The sequence below is a fragment of the Myxocyprinus asiaticus genome, chromosome 16, assembly GCF_019703515.2.
Source record: "Myxocyprinus asiaticus isolate MX2 ecotype Aquarium Trade chromosome 16, UBuf_Myxa_2, whole genome shotgun sequence".
NCBI lineage: Eukaryota > Metazoa > Chordata > Actinopteri > Cypriniformes > Catostomidae > Myxocyprinus > Myxocyprinus asiaticus.
The window spans coordinates 17,703,559-17,723,229 of NC_059359.1; the positions used below are offsets into that span (position 1 = coordinate 17,703,559).

Consider the following 19,671-nt stretch of genomic DNA (forward strand, 5'->3'; position numbering starts at 1 on the left):
TATATATATATATATATATATATATATATATATATATATATATATATATATATATATATATTTCAGTTCTCCATTGGCAACCATTTAAAGGTAGCTTTATATTCTGATGAAAACGATTGGAAAATTGATAAAATAATTAGCAAATATTTCATTATATTATATTGGATGTTTTACCAGTACCTGATTTTTTTGGAGGGCTCTTAAAAGCATGAAATGGACTTATATTTTGCCCTGCTGCTGACTTTGATGGCTTTCGAAACTGATGGGGTTCTTTGCCCTCTCCTCTCCATAGGAGAATCAGCTGTTGGTCTGTGCCATTTTTGTAATTACAGTATACTTCCCTGCTGACTGCATCTATTGCAGGGGGACTACCAGAAAACCCTAAAATTACTGCTGTGGTCAATTCTACGTTTCCTGTTTACTTGAGGTTGTTATACTGAAGAGAGACAAAATTGTGGACATGCAGTTGATTAAGCTGATTGTTGATTTTGAATAGTTAATTTGTTTTTCTTTTGTTTTTCTCTCTGTGAGACAATTAAAAGCCACAGGGCTACCACATAATTGGCTAATTGATCATACAGGGCTTTGCATTTGCCTTTCTGACTATGGAGATTAGTGCTTGGCTTTGGAAACCACTTGGAATCAACAAAAACAGTCGCAGGCTACACAGAGAAGAGAAAAAAAGCCCTTCAGGATTAAACACCCAGTACCACCCCACGTCATGAGCTTGAGGAGCAGTTAAATGGCCCCCTCTGCAGGCTGAAGTTGAGTGGAGTGAGATAGCCTCTGTATATGTTGACATGAGTGGCAACATTTGGTGAGGGGTTGGTTACATTTTTAGACAGAATTTTTAATGGTAAGGGAAAATCATGCGGAAACATGGTTGAATGGAAAATGTTGTACAAAGGTAAATGTTATGTTTTTGGCAATTAAAATTAGTTATATATTTATGTTATATAGTAGTTGTTTTACATATGGTTCTTATATAAAACTATATGGATGTTTCTCTGTTATGAACAGGTATGGGATGAACTGCCTTATCCAGTTTGAGGACTTTGCCAACATCAATGCCTTTCGTCTTTTGAGCAAATATCGGAATAAGTACCTCACGTTCAATGACGATATCCAAGGTATGAGATCACACACACACACACACACACACACACACACACACACACATGTTGGTGCAGCTATCATTATGAGGACTCTCCATAGACATAATAATTTTTATACTATACGAACTATAGATTCTATCCCCTAACCCCAACCCTACCCCTAAACCTAACCCTCACAAAAAACGTTCTGTATTTTTAAATTTTCAATAAAACATCATTTAGTATGTTTTTTTTAAGCGATTTAAATTATGGGGACACTAGAAATGTCCTCATAAACTACATTTATAGCATAATACCTTTGTATTTACCAGTTTGTAACATAAAAAAAGTCCTCGTAAACCACTTAAACCTGCCCGCACACACACACACACACACCTCAATCTTCCAATCTCTTTTAAACACAAATTATGAAAGCACAAAAAACACATACTGTACAATATATTAATTCAAGTTATGATTTAAATCAATATAAAAGAGTCATAAAGTTAAAGTTAACCTAAAAAAGGGAAATTCTATTATCATTTTCTCACCGTTATGTTGTTTGAAACCCGAACAACTTTATGACACAAGAGGAGAGATTTTGAAGAATCTTTCTTGAAGGACTCTTTTGTTTTTTGTTTTTAATTGATCAAGAATGGAGACTGAGGTAAATATTCTGCCTTACATCTCCTTTTGTGTTCCACGGAAGAAACTCATATGGGTTTGGAATAATCAGAGGGTTGTTGAAGTTTTTGGGTGAACTATCCCTTTAAGCAGATTCCCCAAATGACGCCTTCAGTCACACCACATCTGCAGTGCAGCTATTAGGTCTTTTATGTGAAAAGCATTCCCATGCCACACCTATTACACCTTATTGAGAAATCTGTGATTTTAAGTGACCACTTTAAACCTCATGTCTCACTCTGATTTTCCTTCCTTGAGTCGCTAAAATCCCACTTGCATTTATGACTGAATTTTTTGGCTAATTTTCTCCTCTACCATCCACCATCTCTGTCTCTTTGTCTTCATTTTACACCATCATTGCAGATGCATGCAAATCAGCCTCAACACAATTGCTTTGTTTGAAATGGAAATTCAATCAAAAGTTTGGTTGAAGCATTTTCATTTAATCTCATCATTCACAGCGCTAGGGATATACAAGTATATAGTCCTCCAGCAACCCTCCTCCATATCAACTCATTTAAATGGTTCAATTCTTGGTTACCCTCATTTAGTCATTTCAAACCTGTATGACTTTCTATCTTCCGTGGAACACAAAAAGAGGTCTTAGGCAGAATTCAAACAGGTTTGGAACAACTTGAGGATGAGTAAATGATAGCAAAATTAGCATTTTTGGTTTAACTATTTTATTTTTTATTATTTCATCAATTATTGAGGTTCGGGAGGGGAAACATAAATGTTGAGCTCCTCCTTTTGTGGATAGTGCTCCTCTTTTTAAAAAAATCTTTATTCAGAGACCAGATGAACATGTGAAGTCCTGAATGAAATGTAATTGTGTTGCCTGTCCCCTAGGTACTGCTGCGGTGGCTGTGGCTGGACTGCTGACTGCCCTTCGCATTACCAAAAGCAATATGTCAAACCATACCATTGTGTTTCAGGGTGCAGGCGAGGTGCGTGTGTCACCCAGACTTTTTACTGTGGGGTCCAAAATCTGAAACCACATTGAAAATCTGGGTTGTTTTTTTCATGTAAACCTCAAAATAAACAAAGTTTGAGGATTTTGGAAGATGTAAAACATAGAAAAAGTATGATGTAAAATGACAAGGAACTATTTAAGCTTCTCCACAATATTAAGGTCACTAATCAAATTTAAGCAAATGGGAGACATTGATCATGGTAACTCAAAATGTAATATTTCCATGCTTCAATTGAAGCATGGGAACATGATCTTTGTAGCATCCTTAAATCATGCTAGGATAAAATGGGTCTAACTTAAAAAAAAACAACAAAAAAAAAACAGACATCATGTTTTGCACAATTTTGTGGAGTCCATTCCAGATCGAATGCGTAAAGTGCACTCAAATTGTTATTCTGATAATGTAATTTCTAGTGAAAGATTTTGTATTGAATAAGAAAAATGCAAAATAGAAGAATTTTACATGTAGTCTCAGACTTTTGGACCTCACTGTATCAGCTTTTAAAATTGTGTCCCAGTATTATTATGGTTGATAACCCATACTGAATGTACAATTGCTCTGACAACAGACCAGCACATCAATTTTCCATTCTATATTTATTTTTTTAATCAACACTGCTGTGCTGTGTTTAATCAACCACATTATATAAACTAATTCCAAATTCCAAATTCAAATGAATGATTACCTGAATGTCCCAATGAACACATCCAAATTGACATGTTTCATCTTGTCTATCATCGCAGACTTGCTCCGTTTTGATGTGTTTAGTTGTATCTGTGAAACGTAAATGTATCAACTTAACTGCATTTTCATGTTTTCAGGCCGCAATGGGTATAGCTGAGCTCATTGTCATGGCGATGGAGAAGGAGGGGCTTCCTCGAGAGCAGTGTCTGAAAAAGATCTGGATGGTGGACTCTAAAGGACTTATTGTTAAGGTGAGGTCATCAGTAATGACATGCCATAGGCAGTGTTGACATTCAAGCAAACCTGGTGAGGTTTGTATTGGTATTTATACCTCTCTCAATCAGTCATATGATTTAAAAGTGACATTAATATTATATCTTCATAAGAAATGTTGATAAAATGGGCAAGATCTTCAAAACGGGTAATGGTTTATTAGGATAAGATGATACTGTTGGCTAATCAGAACCTTTACAGAGAAAAAATACTATAGAAATTTCAGCAGAATTGAACAGAAAATGCATGAAGATTTGGCAGTGTTAAAATAATTAAGACACTGAGGTCAAAGAGGTCATTTGATAATGAGCTTTTTGGCAGACAATTTCACCCAGGTGACTTCTGTTACACCCATTACAATCCACCTCCCCGAAACACCTTTTGACAAAAATCTCTGCTCTTGGGAAGAATGGTGATCGAGGAGACCTGTGATCTCAGCAACTTTCCCATGTTTTGCTCCTTTCCACTCCTCTGCTGCCTGGGGATAAATCCTCAACAGTTTAGTTAACAGCTCAGATCCTGAACCGTTGGACTATCACTGTCCGGATTACTTGCCATGAGCATAAAATAACCAAAAATACAATGGCCCCAAAAAAGTATTTGGGGCACTTTACATGAATAGTGTACAAAATAGGGCTTGAAGCTCTCAAAAAATGAAGTCACATATTTGTCCTTTTTCAGCAAAGTATCAGTGAGGTGCTTAACCTTAAAATGTTGTTTGTCCAACTCAGGAGGTCCAATTAAACATATGTTCTTATATGTTTTACATTTATTTCATATGAGATACAGACATTTGATGTGTTTAAAAATGAGCTTTTTATCTGTTGATTTTTTTTTAGATAATAGTTTATCTAATAGTTCTTAGCCAGAAGAACATGGAATTTGTGCCTTTATTGCTTTTAAAGAAATAATGGGACACTATTTGTATTTTATTCTTGGAAAATGCCTTGGACAAAAAAAAGTTTGAGATTCATTACTTGAGTTTTGATAATAAAATATTATACCAAGTGCCATTTGCTAGACCTTTTCTCAGAACTGCTGTAGCCTTGCTTTTCATTGCTATTTTTGCAATTACTTTAACCAGTTGATCCTAATGTCATTTTAATGGATTATGTTCTCTCCTCTTCTTGGTCTCCCAATCAGGGTCGGGACTACCTCACCCATGAGAAAGAGAGGTTTGCACATGAGCATGCACAAATGAAGAAGCTTGAGGATGTTGTGAAGGAACTGAAACCTACTGCTATAATTGGTATTTATATTAATATTTATAGATTCAAGATTCAAACATACACAGTGGTATACCCCCCATGACGTGCATTTCTTATATATAAGAAGGAAGAAATATGTAAGCTGTATATGTAAGAATATAAGCTATATATATATATATATATATATATATATATATATATATATATATATATATATATACACACACACACACACACACACACACACACACACACACATACACAAAATAAATAAAGAGTTAAAGATTAAGAAAAGAGTGTTTAGAAGAAAATAACAAAAGTTAAAGGGATAGGTCACCCAAAAATGGAAATTCACTTTTACTCATCTTTATGCAGTCCCAAACTCATATGACTTTCTTTCTTCTGCAGATCACAAACAAAGATATTTTGAAGAATGTATGAGGTGTTTTTGTCCATACAATGTAAGTCAATGGGGTCCAAAACTACAAGCTCCAAAAAGGACATAAAGACAGCATAAAAAAAATCCTTAAACTCGAGTGGTTTAATCCATGTCTTCTGAAGCTATACGATCAATTTGGGCAAAAAAAAAAAAAAAAAAAAAACAGACCAAAATTTAAGTCCTTATTCACTATAAATCTTGACATCCGACCCAACTGGAATACAGTGCAGGCTTCAAGATGGAGATTCTTTGAAGCTGCATGCAGTTGCCGGGGTACTCAATGCCAGTTTCATTATACATAAAGGCCTATTCCACCAAGACTGAATTTTCGATGCAATTGTTCGTTCTGAACGAGCTTTTGAAAAGGAACAATGGATTCCCATGGCGCTATTCACAAATGATCCAACAAGTAGCCAGCCGACAATCCGAAGTCTTTTTGTTTTGTTTTTTTTTCAAAGAGCAGTCAGATTTTTTTGTTTTGTTTTTGCGGACAGCGATGAAAACTCTGACCAATGACATATGAGCATATGAACATATGTCACTCCTGCTGCACATTCCAGCGCGTTGGCACTAATCTACTGGCAAACACAGGTGCTGTTCTCTTTTACTCATCTCATGCACAAACATTCTGAATTTAATGCAAGTATGCAGTAAAAAAAATAGCAGTGAGTTTCAGCAATTAGTCTGGATTAAGATTTAGTAAAAAATAACATAAAAAGACTCTTTACATGCAATAGTTTACTACAAGTGTAAACAAACAAATTGCCAAATGCCACTTCTATTTTTATTGCAAGGATAAAATAACACACAAGTATTCCTGTAACAGTGCTTTTTTTCTCACCATGTGCAGGAAACCCTGAATTCAATAAAAATATTAAATAATTAAATAATGAAAATACCTTTATTACCTTTAATTTATTACCTTTAAGTGTCTTTTATTTGATTTTTATGTTATGCATACTATTTTATGCTATACCTGTTTTATTAATGTACATTATTCCATGTGTATTAATATCACTGCACCTTGTGTTATCCAGGCATTATCCAGGAGAAGCTTGGTTATATTTTCGTTAAACTCGTAGCAAAATGCATGCATTAATCTGAAGACTGAAGCGCACTTTACTCATCTCACTCGCACAAAAAAACACATTCTGTATCACTCAAAATGCATCAAAAACATGAAAAGAACATAATAAAACAATTATGCCAAATTAGGTAAATAATTGCCTTAACTCAGCTAAATAGACAGGGGTGAAATTGTTTGTCATTTTATTTGCTTCGGTCTCGGTGTGAATAGACTTTGGCCATAAAAACCACAAGCTTGACAACACTGTTTCTGTACAGTGCTCTGCACATGCATCAAGATTTTTAGTGAATAAAGACTTACATTTTGGTCTGTTTCTTACATTTACATTTATGCATTTGGCAGACACTTTTATCCAAAGTGAATTACAGTGCCCTTATTACAGGGACAATCCCCCTGGAGCAACCTGGAGTTAAGTGTCTTGCTCAAGGACACAATGGTGGTGGCTGTGGGGATTGAACCAACAACCTTTTGCTTACCAGTTCAGTGCTTTAGTCCACTACACCACCGACTGACTGACCACTCCATTGGTCTGTTTCTTACCTAAAACCAAACATATCGCTTCTTTGTCCATTTGTTCTTTTTGGAGCTTGAAAGTTTTGGACCCCATTGACTTTGTATGGACAAAAACACTTCATACATCCTTCAAAATACATCCTTCAAAATATCTTTGTGTTTATCTTTGTATAAGTCATGAGAAGACATGGAAATTCATTGGTCAAAAAGAGTGGGAACCCTAATAGTTGTCTGTTTAAGGTGGTTGTATTAATGTGTTTTTCTTGTGTAGAAAGTTGTTCATGGTGCTGTTGTACCACAAGCAAATTACAGCCATCCCCAAGGGACTAGAGACTTGGTCCCTAAGAGATTTCTGTCCTCTCTTTACTTGCTCAGGGGTGGCAGCCATTGCTGGTGCTTTCACCGAGGAGATAATCAAGTCGATGGCCTCCTTCAATGAAAGACCGATCATCTTCGCTCTTAGCAACCCTACCAGCAAGGCAGAGTGTACTGCAGAGCAGTGTTACACACTCACAGAGGTACTTTTAGAGGTGCTACATGTGTGTGTGTGGATGTTAGAGTGAAAGATTCATTTTTTTAATTTTCTGTTTTGGTGTTTTGTATTGCAGGGAAGGGGTATATTTGCCAGCGGGAGTCCCTTTGATCCGGTAACACTTTCTGATGGGCGGAAGTTCTACCCTGGCCAGGGCAACAATGCCTATGTGTTCCCTGGAGTGGGGCTGGGGGTCACCGCTTGTGCAATGAGACATATCACAGAGGACATTTTCCTTGTTACAGCTGAGGTGATTGATTCTATCTTTCTCTACCCAAATCTTTTTCTGACTGACCTGTTTAGCTCCCAATGTTTTCCACTCAGTCTATATTGCTCTATTTTTATTTGGTCTATTGTCTTCATCATTTGCTCCCTCTTTTTCTATTACATGCTATGCATATTTAATATAAAATCCCTTTACAATATACAAATAACTCCCAACTCTTTCCCATTTATCACTGTGTGCAGTGTCACTATCATCTCATATTCTGCTGAATTTATCTAGCAAGCTGTCCTCCATGCTTTACCAAAGATCAGCCAGACAGGGTTTCAGTCAGGTACTGGTGTTGGTTGCATCAGACAGAGTGAACAAGAGAGTCAGTTTGAATCTCAATGAAACACTGTACTGTTGTGGTGAAAAAGGGGAGCCAAGGCCACACATGGACAAACGTAAAGAGATATTAGCATGTGCCACTCAAGCTTTTTATATCCTTAGAGCAGCTCTCACCCGGAGTGGGAATGAGTTAGATCACTTTCTCCTGCAGTCTGGGAGCATGGATGTTGGAGAACTTCAAACAGCATTAAATAGCAGGGGAGGAATACTTCATTTCTCAGTCCCCGCTGGTATCATACTATGATTTTGTGTACTTTAATACATTATGAGTCTTGGTTCGATTTTTGACTGTCAAATCAGAGGACAGGTGCAACTGGTCTTTTTTGTGTTTTTTTAAATATTTTGTTTATCTTAAATTTGAGGCCCACGAACGGTTCTGGTTGAGCTTTTGTGGATCTAAAGCATCTGTGATGCTTTAGTGTACAGAATTAAAAAGCACCATCAAGTCTCTGAGCATTCAGGAAAGTCTAAAATCACTGACTGCGGCAGCCCAATATGACCTGAAATAGCTAAACACTACCCATAAGAAACCAACTGAGAGAAATAGAGGGAGAGACAGCAAATGAATGTAAATGAAGCCAATGAAATATGTGACCAGAATAATAAGCAGCTACTGTTGGTGTTGCTGGAGAATTTTGTTGTTCTAATCAGTTAAATTGGAAAGTGACACTATGATTACCTGCGTGAAGTTGGCCCCCCACCCAATGCAAAACGTCGGCAAAATAGTCTCAATTGATTGTGCTGGTTTGTGCTGTAAAAAATTTCGTTTGTGCTGCTTCGGTTTTTTTAGATATTAAAATAATATTTATAGGTCATTCTGAGGTCACTCAGCCCCCCCGCATGCTCCAAATTCACCCCAAATAGTCTCGTTTGTTTGTGCTTCGTTTGTGCTGGTTTGTGCCGATAAAAGTTTCGTTTGTGCTGCTTCGGATTTTTAAATATTAGACATTGAATTACAGGCGATGACGTCACCAGCCCCCCCACATGCTCCAAATTCACCCCAAACAGTCTCGTTTGTTTGTGCTTCGTTTGTGCTGCTTCAGATTTTTAAATATTAGACATTGAATTGTCTATGTATTATAATAAAATAAAATAATACATAATGTACTATATATATATATATATATATATATATATATATATATATATATATATATATATATATATATATATATAAATCACTTACCCCAAACCTTTGTTTGGTTGTGTATCATGGTTTCCACGAAAAAGAAAAAAAAAAAAAGCAGCACAACTGTTTTCAACTGATAATAATAATGAATTTTTCTTGAGCAGCAAATCAACATATTAGAATGATTTCTGAAGGATCGTGTGACACTAAAGACTGAAGTAATGATGCTGAAAATTCATCTTTGATCACAGGAATAAATTACAGTTTACTATATGTTCAGATAGAAAACAACTGTTTTACATTGGAATAATATATCACAATATTACTGTTTTACTGTATTTTTGATCCAATAAATGCAGCCTTGGTGAGCAAAAGAGACTTCTTTCAGAAACATTAAAAAATCTTAATGTTTTCAAACTTTTGACTAGTACTATATATATATATATATGTATGTATGTGGAAACTCGTGACTCAATGAATTAAGAATGAAGCCAAAATTATTTTACTTTTGAAATTTAATTACTGTGTACTATCGAACATCAATTAACACAAATAATGGACCTTTAAAAACTTAAACTTAAAAACATGTGATGAGTTATCACATGTGTCCAGATGCCAGGCTTAAAATTGTGTATTCCCTTTTTTGTGTTTTAGAGAACTTGTTGTTGTATTTAACCGTTTCAGGCATGAATTCAATCCATTTCTGAAATGGAACTTCAAGATCAAAAGTCCAGCAATCTTTTGGTCTGGGTGAAAGGGACCCTGTGTCATCACTACTGCCATTTGTTTCATGATCACATTCATGAGTAAACCCTAAAGCAGTCCAGATGTTGTGTCTATTTAATTTAACAAAAGTGTATAGAGCCTTTGCAGTGATCTTGTTTTCTAGCTGCTTACTAAGCTCTGTCCAGATGCTCAGATTAGGAGTAGCTATGTTGCCATTTTGGACTATGGCCTCTTTAGATGAACACAGGACAGTGAAAATGGAATCTCTGTCGACTGCTGGTTTCTTGGGCATCTGGCATAAGCAAAACATAATTACCCACTTAAATAATCCTGACTCAAAAAATGTCATGTTCAGTATAAACTTGTTTTCATGTATTACTGTATTGGTCCGAATATAAGGATAATATAATATAGTAATAATATATAAGGATAATATATCTTATATTAGGACCAATATGGTAATGTTGACCCCTAGATTCATAATGTATTCAAAAAACTAACATGGGTCACATGTGCAACTGTAATTAGCATATATTAGCATTAGCAATGAGTTTTCTGTTCAATAAACATTGACTATCTTAGCTCTCTTGAATGTTGTACCATTATTCTTGAAGTTAACAAATAATATTGTAACTGACAGTGTTAAAACATTGTACTTACATTGGCCAGAAATTTTATTTATATCGACTTTTTCTCTACTAACTCTACACTAATTTGCACAAGAGCATCTTGAACAGAAGTGTCACTTGCGCCTAGTGACGTCAGTGAAGTGTAGCAGATGATACTCCATGTAAATAAATAAAAAGTTCAATCAGGATAGACCAGTGAATGAAATAAAGATAATTGTTTATTGAACAAATGATGTGATGATTAGTCTTGACAGAAAGTCTTCGGCAGTTCGACTCTAAAAGTGTGTTCACATCGAGGAGATTTGCGCTTTTGTTCTCGTGCCCAGAGCTGAGCGAAAATGAGTGACAGAAAAAGAGTCCGACAGACACCAGATGAATATTGAGCTGCTGCTGTCTGAACACCAATAAAGTTTTTAATAAACACCACAGCGTCTACAAAAACATTGATAAGAAGTTGTTGTTGTATTAAAACATCATCATCCAACATTTTGGTAAGAGATTGAAATGACAAACCCTAAATGAAATGCTCACTGATCATAAATCGTACTGACTACACACAAAACAAGAGAGACCTATTTTAGAAATATATAATATAGTAGCCAAATATATAGTAATCAGAATGACCGAGACTGCTACTAACCTACATTTGATTTTTGTGACCATTAATTGATCTATTTTATTCTGTCAGTATTGTATTCAATAAATATCAGCATTTATAATTCGCCTGTAATTCAATGTCTGATTTTTAAAAAACCGAAGCAGCACAAACGAAACTTTTAGCGGCACAAACAAGCACAAACGAAGCACAAACGATTGATCTTATTTTGGGTGAATTTGGAGCATGTGTGGGGGCTGGTGACGTCATCACCTATAATTCAATGTCTAATATTTAAAAATCCGAAGCAGCACAAACGAAACTTTTATCGGCACAAACCAGCACAAATGAAGCACAAACGATTGAGCCTATTCTGGGTGAATTTGGAGCATGTGGGGGGGGCTGAGTGACCTCAGAATGACCTATAAATATTATTTTAATATCTAAAAAACCGAAGCAGCACAAACGAAACTTTTACCGGCACAAACCAGCACAAACGAAGCACAAACAAACGAGACTATTTGGGGTGAATTTGGAGCATGTTGGGGGGGGGGGGGGCTGAGTGACCTCAGAATGACCTATAAATATTATTTTAATATCTAAAAAACCGAAGCAGCACAAACGAAAATTTTTACAGCACAAACGGAGCACAAACGATTGAGACTATTTTGCGGATGTTTTGCATTGGGTGGGGGGCCAACTTCACACAGGTACTGTGATTTAGTATTTGGTTGTTATTCAAGTTCAAGGTTACTGTATTTGGTATTAGCTCTGTTTGTATTTTACAAAGAGAGCCTTTATTTTGAGGAGGGCACAACAAAGTATCACAGCTTTTCTTCGATTTTTACTAATTAGAGCAGCAAGAAATTCTGGCAGTTATTGAACCGCAAGACCTATAGTCATTTTGTAAAAAATACAAAAGCCCAAACAAAATAATCGAGACTCCCCAGGAGAGACAAAGGTAAATTATTGTTATTCTTATTGTCTCCTGTCTGTTCAATTATGCAAATATGATTACTTGCTGGTTTCAACGTGGGATACAAACCCAGGTCTCCCACGCTGCTGATGCAACGCACATCTGGTCACACCACAAAGGAAATGCAATTGAGCTGATGCAAACATATTGAAATGACAAAGCAATCAAAAGTTATAGCATTACACAAATAATTTATCCTAGTATTAAAAAACATCTCCAAGTGTCCAAAAGCCTCTCCAAACAAATAAAACATAATAATTGTACATAAGAACTAATTACATATGCAAATACAACAATAACTAAAGATATGCACCCTCTCCAAATTATGCAGGCATTAATAACGAGATCTCATTCGGTTCCATTCTGTATCATTTGAGCCATCTTTGAGTCTGTGTCATCTCCTGGTGTCCACATGTAATTAGAGTGACCGATCCTCTCTGACAATATTTGGATGACTTCCACCTTTGGTTGCAACAATCTGAATCCTAATACAATTGGTTTAGCATTCCATGTTGCTGGACAAAGTCATGAAGTCATCTGATCGAGGAAATCTAACATATTTTTAGCCAGATAGCACATTATGTGCACACTGTGCTTTGTGTGGATTATCTAATAATCTATGCATCTGATTGCGTTGTGTTTGGGCTCGTTTTAACGGGAATCTCCTCCTCTAAGTAATGGTATGTTCTGTTTATTTTTCGTGAAGTTATAAGCGAAAACGCACCTTATAAGCAACAGCTGTTTACATGTTACTTGTATACAAAAACATATACTTAGCTATTAATCACTATATTTTTGTCTGTGAGTAAAACAAATAGGGTGGTTGTATACTACTCTTTGAGAGCTTTCCTACAAAATATGACTCATGGCTATTTGATCAGTTTGATGTTTTTACCAATTACAATAATTACATGCAAAATTATTAATTGATCATTAAAAAGGAACACTTCTGATTTGTCTGCAAATTTCAAAGCACTTATTAGGTTTTGGTCATAATGCCTACATGCATTGTAAAGTAGAGCTTCTAAGCTTTAAAACAATACCTATTTTGTGTTGGTCAAGACTGTAGTTTTTTGGCAGACCCAAACTTAAAGGGTTAAGTGAGTTGCCGTAATGTCGCCGATCCTAGGGTACCGAAACATTTGAAACAACATGCTGACTTAACGTGTGATCAAGTTGGATCCCAGGCACAACAAACCTGCTTGTTACTTTCTAAATTACCCTTGTCTATAAGCAACAACATAACAGAGGGAAAATGAAAATTCAAAACCCTCAAGTTGTTCCAAACTTGTATGACTGACTTGCTTCCATGGACCACAAAAGGAGATTTTAAGCAGAATTACAGCCTCAGTCTCTGTTCACTTCCACTATATGGAAAAAAAGAGATGCAATGCAAATGAATGATGACTGAGACTAGCATACTGCCTAATATCTTCTTTTGTGTTTCACAGAAGAAAGTCATATAGGTTTGGAACAACATGATAAATGGAAAATAATGTATTTATTGAGTGTTTTTCAATTATAATCATACAATTTTTTTATTTCATATTTAATTTTTTTATTTTTTGTCTCACAGGCTATAGCGGAACTGGTAACAGAGAAGGATCTTGCAGAGGGGCGGCTATATCCTCCTCTCAACAATATTCAGGATGTTTCGTTCAAGCTGGCTGTAAAAGTGAGCACAACTCAGTATGCACCTGACATTTAAACAACTAGTTCCCAAGCACTCTGCTTTTATCATTAACCAATTGTGATTTAAGGGTGTAGCTATTTAAAGATTATTTACAGATACAGATTTACAGTTTTGCTTTAATTATTTTATGTGCATCTGGACAGATTGTGGAGTACGCCTTTAAACACAAAATGTCAACACTGCACCCGGAGCCGCATGATAAAGAGGCTTTTGTTCGTTCACTCATCTACAGCACAGACTATGAAGAATTTGCAGTTGACTCATACAGCTGGCCTGAGAATGCCATGACCGTCCAGTCGTGCAAACTGTGAAAACCTGATATACACGGACCAGAATGAGACTTATACACAGTATAATAATGTATTTGTTTTAAATGTGCAAATGTGAGCGTTTTCTTGACATTATCACTATCTGCAAACCAAAAGTGCTGTAAACCAAAAATATCCATAATAAAATGTTTAAATTCATTTATCATAAATGTGTGAAGCGGTGTGTCATTCATTACAATGTACAGGGGAAACACTATGGACATGTTGTCTAACAAAAAATTTCAAAATGTGAGATGAAGAGAACAAGTAGATCAAGTGATGAGAATTTTAAATAATAAACATTTGAAATTGTGAGTTAAACAAGCTTCTAATCTGACTAAATACTTAATCTGACTAGTTTTTTAAAAGTCCCTGCCCATTATTTAAAGGATTATTTATGTATTGAAGGCTTTTTTTTTATTACAGAACTGGGAATACCAGGCAAGAAAGTGAGTGGAAATGGGATTGGGATATGATTCAGGCCAGATTAGAAATGGCATCCTTGCTCTTATCATGGTCATGATCCAAGTCCTTTGTAAAGCATTATTAATTGCCATTCCCTTTTGCCAATTTAACCTTAAGCTTGAAGCTTTGCAATTAATATGTAATTGTCATATCTGATTCCTGCCACATTACTCATTCTGTTTAATAACTGATTTTCTGGCACCAGAATTTAATGATGGGAAAGAAATTGATACTTATCACCAAGTACATTATTATAACACCACAACCCATTAATGATTAATTGGATATTTACATCTGATTACAGATCAATTTTTTATTGTTTTGTACAATTCCTGGAACAGTTAGACTGAAGCTGTGGAAGTGATTGCATCAAAAACATTGCCAGGACATTCTGAGCCATAATAGCTGCCAGCTGAATACTTTACAAAGGCTTATATGATGCCACTGTTCTGACTATGTTATACAGCAGTATGATGCAATTAGAAGTGAAATTGTATTAACCGCTGCTATACCTGGACAATGTTTAGATTTGAAGTCAGAATTTGGTTGTTTGATCCAATCCCACCTGGAAAAGTTCTCAAATAGTAAGATTTATTTAATAATGTGGTCAGGGGAAACATCTTATGATTGCTCTGCCTACTGGTATGATCCCAAGGATTCCCACAGTGGGAAATGATGAGATTTGCACGTTAATTATGTTTTATAGCAGCTGTCGCAACAAAGTGCTATATTGCAGATATGTTTGTTTTAAGAAATAAATACAAAATCTCATGATGGCTGAGCACAGTGAAGAGGCAGTTGCACCAAAGGCTATGACGAACCTTTATCAAATCTTTTACACAGTAAAAATAAATTGTCTGTCTGCACCTGTCATTCATATGCATATATATATACACTATATTGCCAAAAGTATTCGCTCACCCATCCAAATAATTGAATTCAGGTGTTCCAATCACTTCCATGGCCACAGGTGTATAAAATGAAGCACCTTGGCATGCAGACTGCTTCTACAAACATTTGTGAAAGAATGGGCCGCTCTCAGGAGCTCAGTGAATTCCAGCGTGGTACTGTGATAGGATGCCACCTGTGCAACAAGTCCAGTCTTGAAATTTCCTCACTACTAAATATTCCACAGTCAGCTGTCAGTGGTATTATAACAAAGTGGAAGCGATTGGGAATGACAGCAACTCAGCCACGAAGCGGTAGGCCACGTAAAATGACAGCAGATGCTGAGGCGCATAGTGCGCAGAGGTCGGCAACTTTCTGCAGAGTCAATCGCTACAGACCTCCAAAGTTCATGTGGCCTTCAGATTAGCTCAAGAACAGTGCGTAGAGAGCTTCATGGAATGGGTTTCCATGGCCGAGCAGCTGCATCCAAGCCATACATCACCAAGTGCAATGCAAAGCGTCGGATGCAGTGGTGTAAAGCACGCCTCCACTGGACTCTAGAGCAGTGGAGACGCGTTCTCTGGAGTGACGAATCACGCTTCTCCATCTGGCAATCTGATGGACGAGTCTGGGTTTGGCGGTTGCCAGGAGAACGGTACTTGTCTGACTGCATTGTGCCAACTGTGAAGTTTGGTGGAGGGGGATTATGGTGTGGGGTTGTTTTTCAGGAGCTGGGCTTGGCCCCTTAGTTCCAGTGAAAGGAACTCTGAATGCTTCAGCATACCAAGAGATTTTGGACAATTCCATGCTCCCAACTTTGTGGGAACAGTTTGGGGATGGCCCCTTCCTGTTCCAACATGACTGCGCACCAGTGCACAAAGCAAGGTCCATAAAGACATGGATGAGCGAGTTTGGTGTGGAAGAACTTGACTGGCCTGCACAGAGTCCTGACCTCAACCCAATAGAGCACCTTTGGGATGAATTAGAGCGAAGACTGCGAGCCAGGCCTTCTCGTCCAACATCAGTGTCTGACCTCACAAATGCGCTGCTGGAAGAATGGTCAAAAATTCCCATAAACACACTCCTAAACCTTGTGGAAAGCCTTTCCAGAAGAGTTGAAGCTGTTATAGCTGCAAAGGGTGGGCTGACGTCATATTAAACCCTATGGATTAAGAATGGGATGTCACTTAAGTTCATATGCGTCTAAAGGCAGATGAGCGAATACTTTTGGCAATATAGTGTATATAAAAGGAGGGGAAAATCAAAAGTTATTTTTGTGGTAATCCATATAATGACACAAATGCTGTTGATTGAGCTTAACTTGTATTGAGCCCGGAATATTCCTTTAAGATAATTTGGAATTGGTATTTCCTGTTTCAGTCATCTTTTCTTTCTTTTTTATGCTGTCTCAAAGAAAAGACAAATATAATTAGAATTTATTTTCATCAGATGAATTTGTAAAATTACATGACTGTGTCAGCTGGCTAGCAAAAAGAAAATACACAAAATTATTTACTGGCCTCAAGTTGTCCCTCATTGTTTTTTCCTCCTAGTACAATATTTTCTTCAAGAATACTAATACTGCTCTCTTCCATACAAAAACAGTTCATATTGACCACTGCCTTCAAGGTCTAAAGAGAAAAAAAAAAGAAACAAAATCCTAAAAATACCACAAATGTAGTCCATTCTACACTAAGCTGTTGTATGGCCACAGAAAGTTTGGAATATAGTCGTATGGACTACTGTTATGATGTCTTTATAGTGAACCTTTAATAGTGCTTTATAGTATTTGTCCTTTTTGAAGCTAGACAGCTCCTGCTCACTATAAACTTTTATTCTATGGAATAGATCTGCTTAAAACAAATTTAAAAAAAAAAAAAAAGAAAAAAAAAAAAGAAAGGTAAATGTTCCAAGAAAAGGTAACAGCAAATGAGTTGAGCAAGTATGAGTAAATGAGTGAATAAAAGTACATTTTCCATTTTTAGGTGAACTACTTTAACTGGTGGATCATTTTTTTGAGCACAGACCTGACAAGGACATACTCAAAAAAAAATGGTCTCTTTTAAAAGAAGAGTCTTAGGAGATGATGTACAAAATTCTGAATTAAAGACAAAGAAATTATTTAGAAAATTTAAAAAAAATTAATTTTTAAATTATTACCTAATAATATTTGCATTAAAATATGACACTGTCCTTGCCAAAACCTAAAAGCACAACAGAAGTCACAAGTCAGGTCTCACCATGTTCTCGTTCTAATCTGTGGGTGATAACGCTCTGCTTTGTGTTTTATAGATCATTTTCTCAATGACAAGAGAATTTTCTAAAAAGCTACTTCAAAAGCTTGCCAGATTACCTAATTCTTTCAATTCCTTTACAATATACAAACATTCGCTCTTTGTCTTAAGCCTAATATGATGAAAACTGTTCCGTTAATATTTTCACAATTATGAATGACATCCAAATCATGTATACAGTACATGACATATTTTCAATTCAAAATGGCGAAGTTCGCCAAATGGTGAATAGTTTGCACCCTTGGAAATTACTGTCGGTCAGTACAACATTTCAATCATAAAACAGTGGACAAATATTTAATGTTTAGTTAGATACTTACAGTAAATCTTACATGACACTAACACTCTTAACCTGAATTGCTTGCTGATGCGTGGTGCTCGGATAATCCACAAGGTTCCCGCTTAGCGTCTTCAACTTGAGTTCCGCCTTCATCGATTTGATTGGCTATCTCAAGTGACACTGACGAGCGGTGTTAGACTACTGAGCATGGTAAAAATTGAACTTTTTTTAAACCTTTATATAATATCTACAACAACTTAATGACAATTAGACAGCGGTGCATAATTGACAGCAGCAGAACAGCAACAAGGATATCAATTATTGGGGGGGGGGGGGGGGTCAACAATCTGGCCATATCTGATTATTTGGGGGGACTTGTCCCCCTCAAAGTATATTGTGGTTACGGCCCTGATGCAATGCAGTCTTACAAAGGTAATTAAAGGAGCAATAAGTAACATTGACATCAAGCATTTAAAATGGGTACTACAGTCCAAATTCAAAATATTGGAGAGAGTTGTCTCCTCCACCCCCTTCTCCCCCCAGACTCGAAGCTCATGCGGGTTGCCAGGTTGAGGACACGCAACAGGAACGAACAAACTGACAATAGCAAGCCACGAACCTTACACTGTAAGTTGATCAGCTAATGTATACATTTGCAATGTTTTTATTGTTTGCAAATTATAAACCAGCTTGTGTAGATTTGTATAACTCTGTCAATGTTAGCTAGATGTATTGCTGGCTTCCATGGCTGCAGCTCTCTTTGTTTGCCTGCTAACTTGTTTCAAATCTTCAACTCGGGTGTCGAAATACTATTGGGAAATGGGCAGTGGGCGGGATCACACAGGCCAAAACCCAAACAGAAATTCCAGCCGGAAGGGACATTTCTAAGTAGAATATACTGGCTGTAACATTGTTTTCAGAGAAGCAAATATTTCAACAATATTTTTTCCTAAATCTCTGATAACATATGATAATTTTATGCTTTAGTACAGTAAATATATTACATATTGCACCTTTAAACATAAGCCAAATAAGAGCCATTTGAGAATTATTAAATAGTTTTCCTTATATATATATATATATATATATATATATATATATATATATATATATATATATATATATATATATAAAGTGATTTACCTTGAATTGGAATAAGCCAATTTTCCTTAAAAATGGCCAAATTATGTTATTTTATTTATTTTTATTATTTTAAGAAAACTATAGCAAAAAGGGCATTTTGTGCTTATGATGTGGTGATAATCATTTATTATCCCTGCTGGAAAAAAAAAATCAAATAAACCTAAGCCTAAACTGGTTGACTGGTCTTAGCTGGTCAGTTGAATGGTTTTAGAGGAGTTTTGCGTACTTTTTAGCTGGTTAAGCAGGCTTAGCCTTTTCTTTTAGCACGGATGATATAATTATATTGCACATATAATTTTAGATTAAAAAAGTATCTTGTGTAATCTGCATAGAAATTACCATAATGTACGCGTCTGTTTTATTTCCACTTCAGTGCAGATGTAAACAACGTTATCAGACTAATTTAGTACTATTTGTTTAGCCGTTGAAGAAGGATGGAATGTT

General features: G+C 36.1%; 2 protein-coding genes across 3 annotated transcripts in view; one reads left to right on the top strand and one right to left on the bottom strand.

Annotated features, from left to right (window-relative positions):
* me1 (malic enzyme 1, NADP(+)-dependent, cytosolic) overlaps window positions 1-14,327 on the top strand; it is a 112,027-nt gene extending 97,700 nt beyond the window's left edge. The window contains exons 7-14 of the mRNA XM_051720699.1: window positions 1,021-1,130; window positions 2,628-2,725; window positions 3,574-3,687; window positions 4,853-4,958; window positions 7,332-7,474; window positions 7,565-7,738; window positions 13,733-13,831; window positions 13,993-14,327. Coding sequence (XP_051576659.1) covers window positions 1,021-1,130; window positions 2,628-2,725; window positions 3,574-3,687; window positions 4,853-4,958; window positions 7,332-7,474; window positions 7,565-7,738; window positions 13,733-13,831; window positions 13,993-14,160 — 1,012 coding nt within the window. The 3' untranslated portion in view covers window positions 14,161-14,327. The remainder of the gene's footprint in view (window positions 1-1,020; window positions 1,131-2,627; window positions 2,726-3,573; window positions 3,688-4,852; window positions 4,959-7,331; window positions 7,475-7,564; window positions 7,739-13,732; window positions 13,832-13,992) is intronic.
* The window catches only part of LOC127453921 (thiosulfate sulfurtransferase/rhodanese-like domain-containing protein 3), a 255,581-nt gene that overhangs the window by 100,371 nt on the left and 135,539 nt on the right, over window positions 1-19,671 (bottom strand). The window contains exon 5 of one of the 2 annotated variants that reach the window (XR_007899473.1): window positions 16,215-16,600. The exons of the other annotated variant lie outside the window; for it this stretch is intronic. The gene's annotated coding sequence lies outside the window, so the exon portion shown is untranslated. Of the gene's footprint in view, window positions 1-16,214; window positions 16,601-19,671 lie in introns of those variants that run through there. 2 annotated transcript variants of the gene reach the window in all.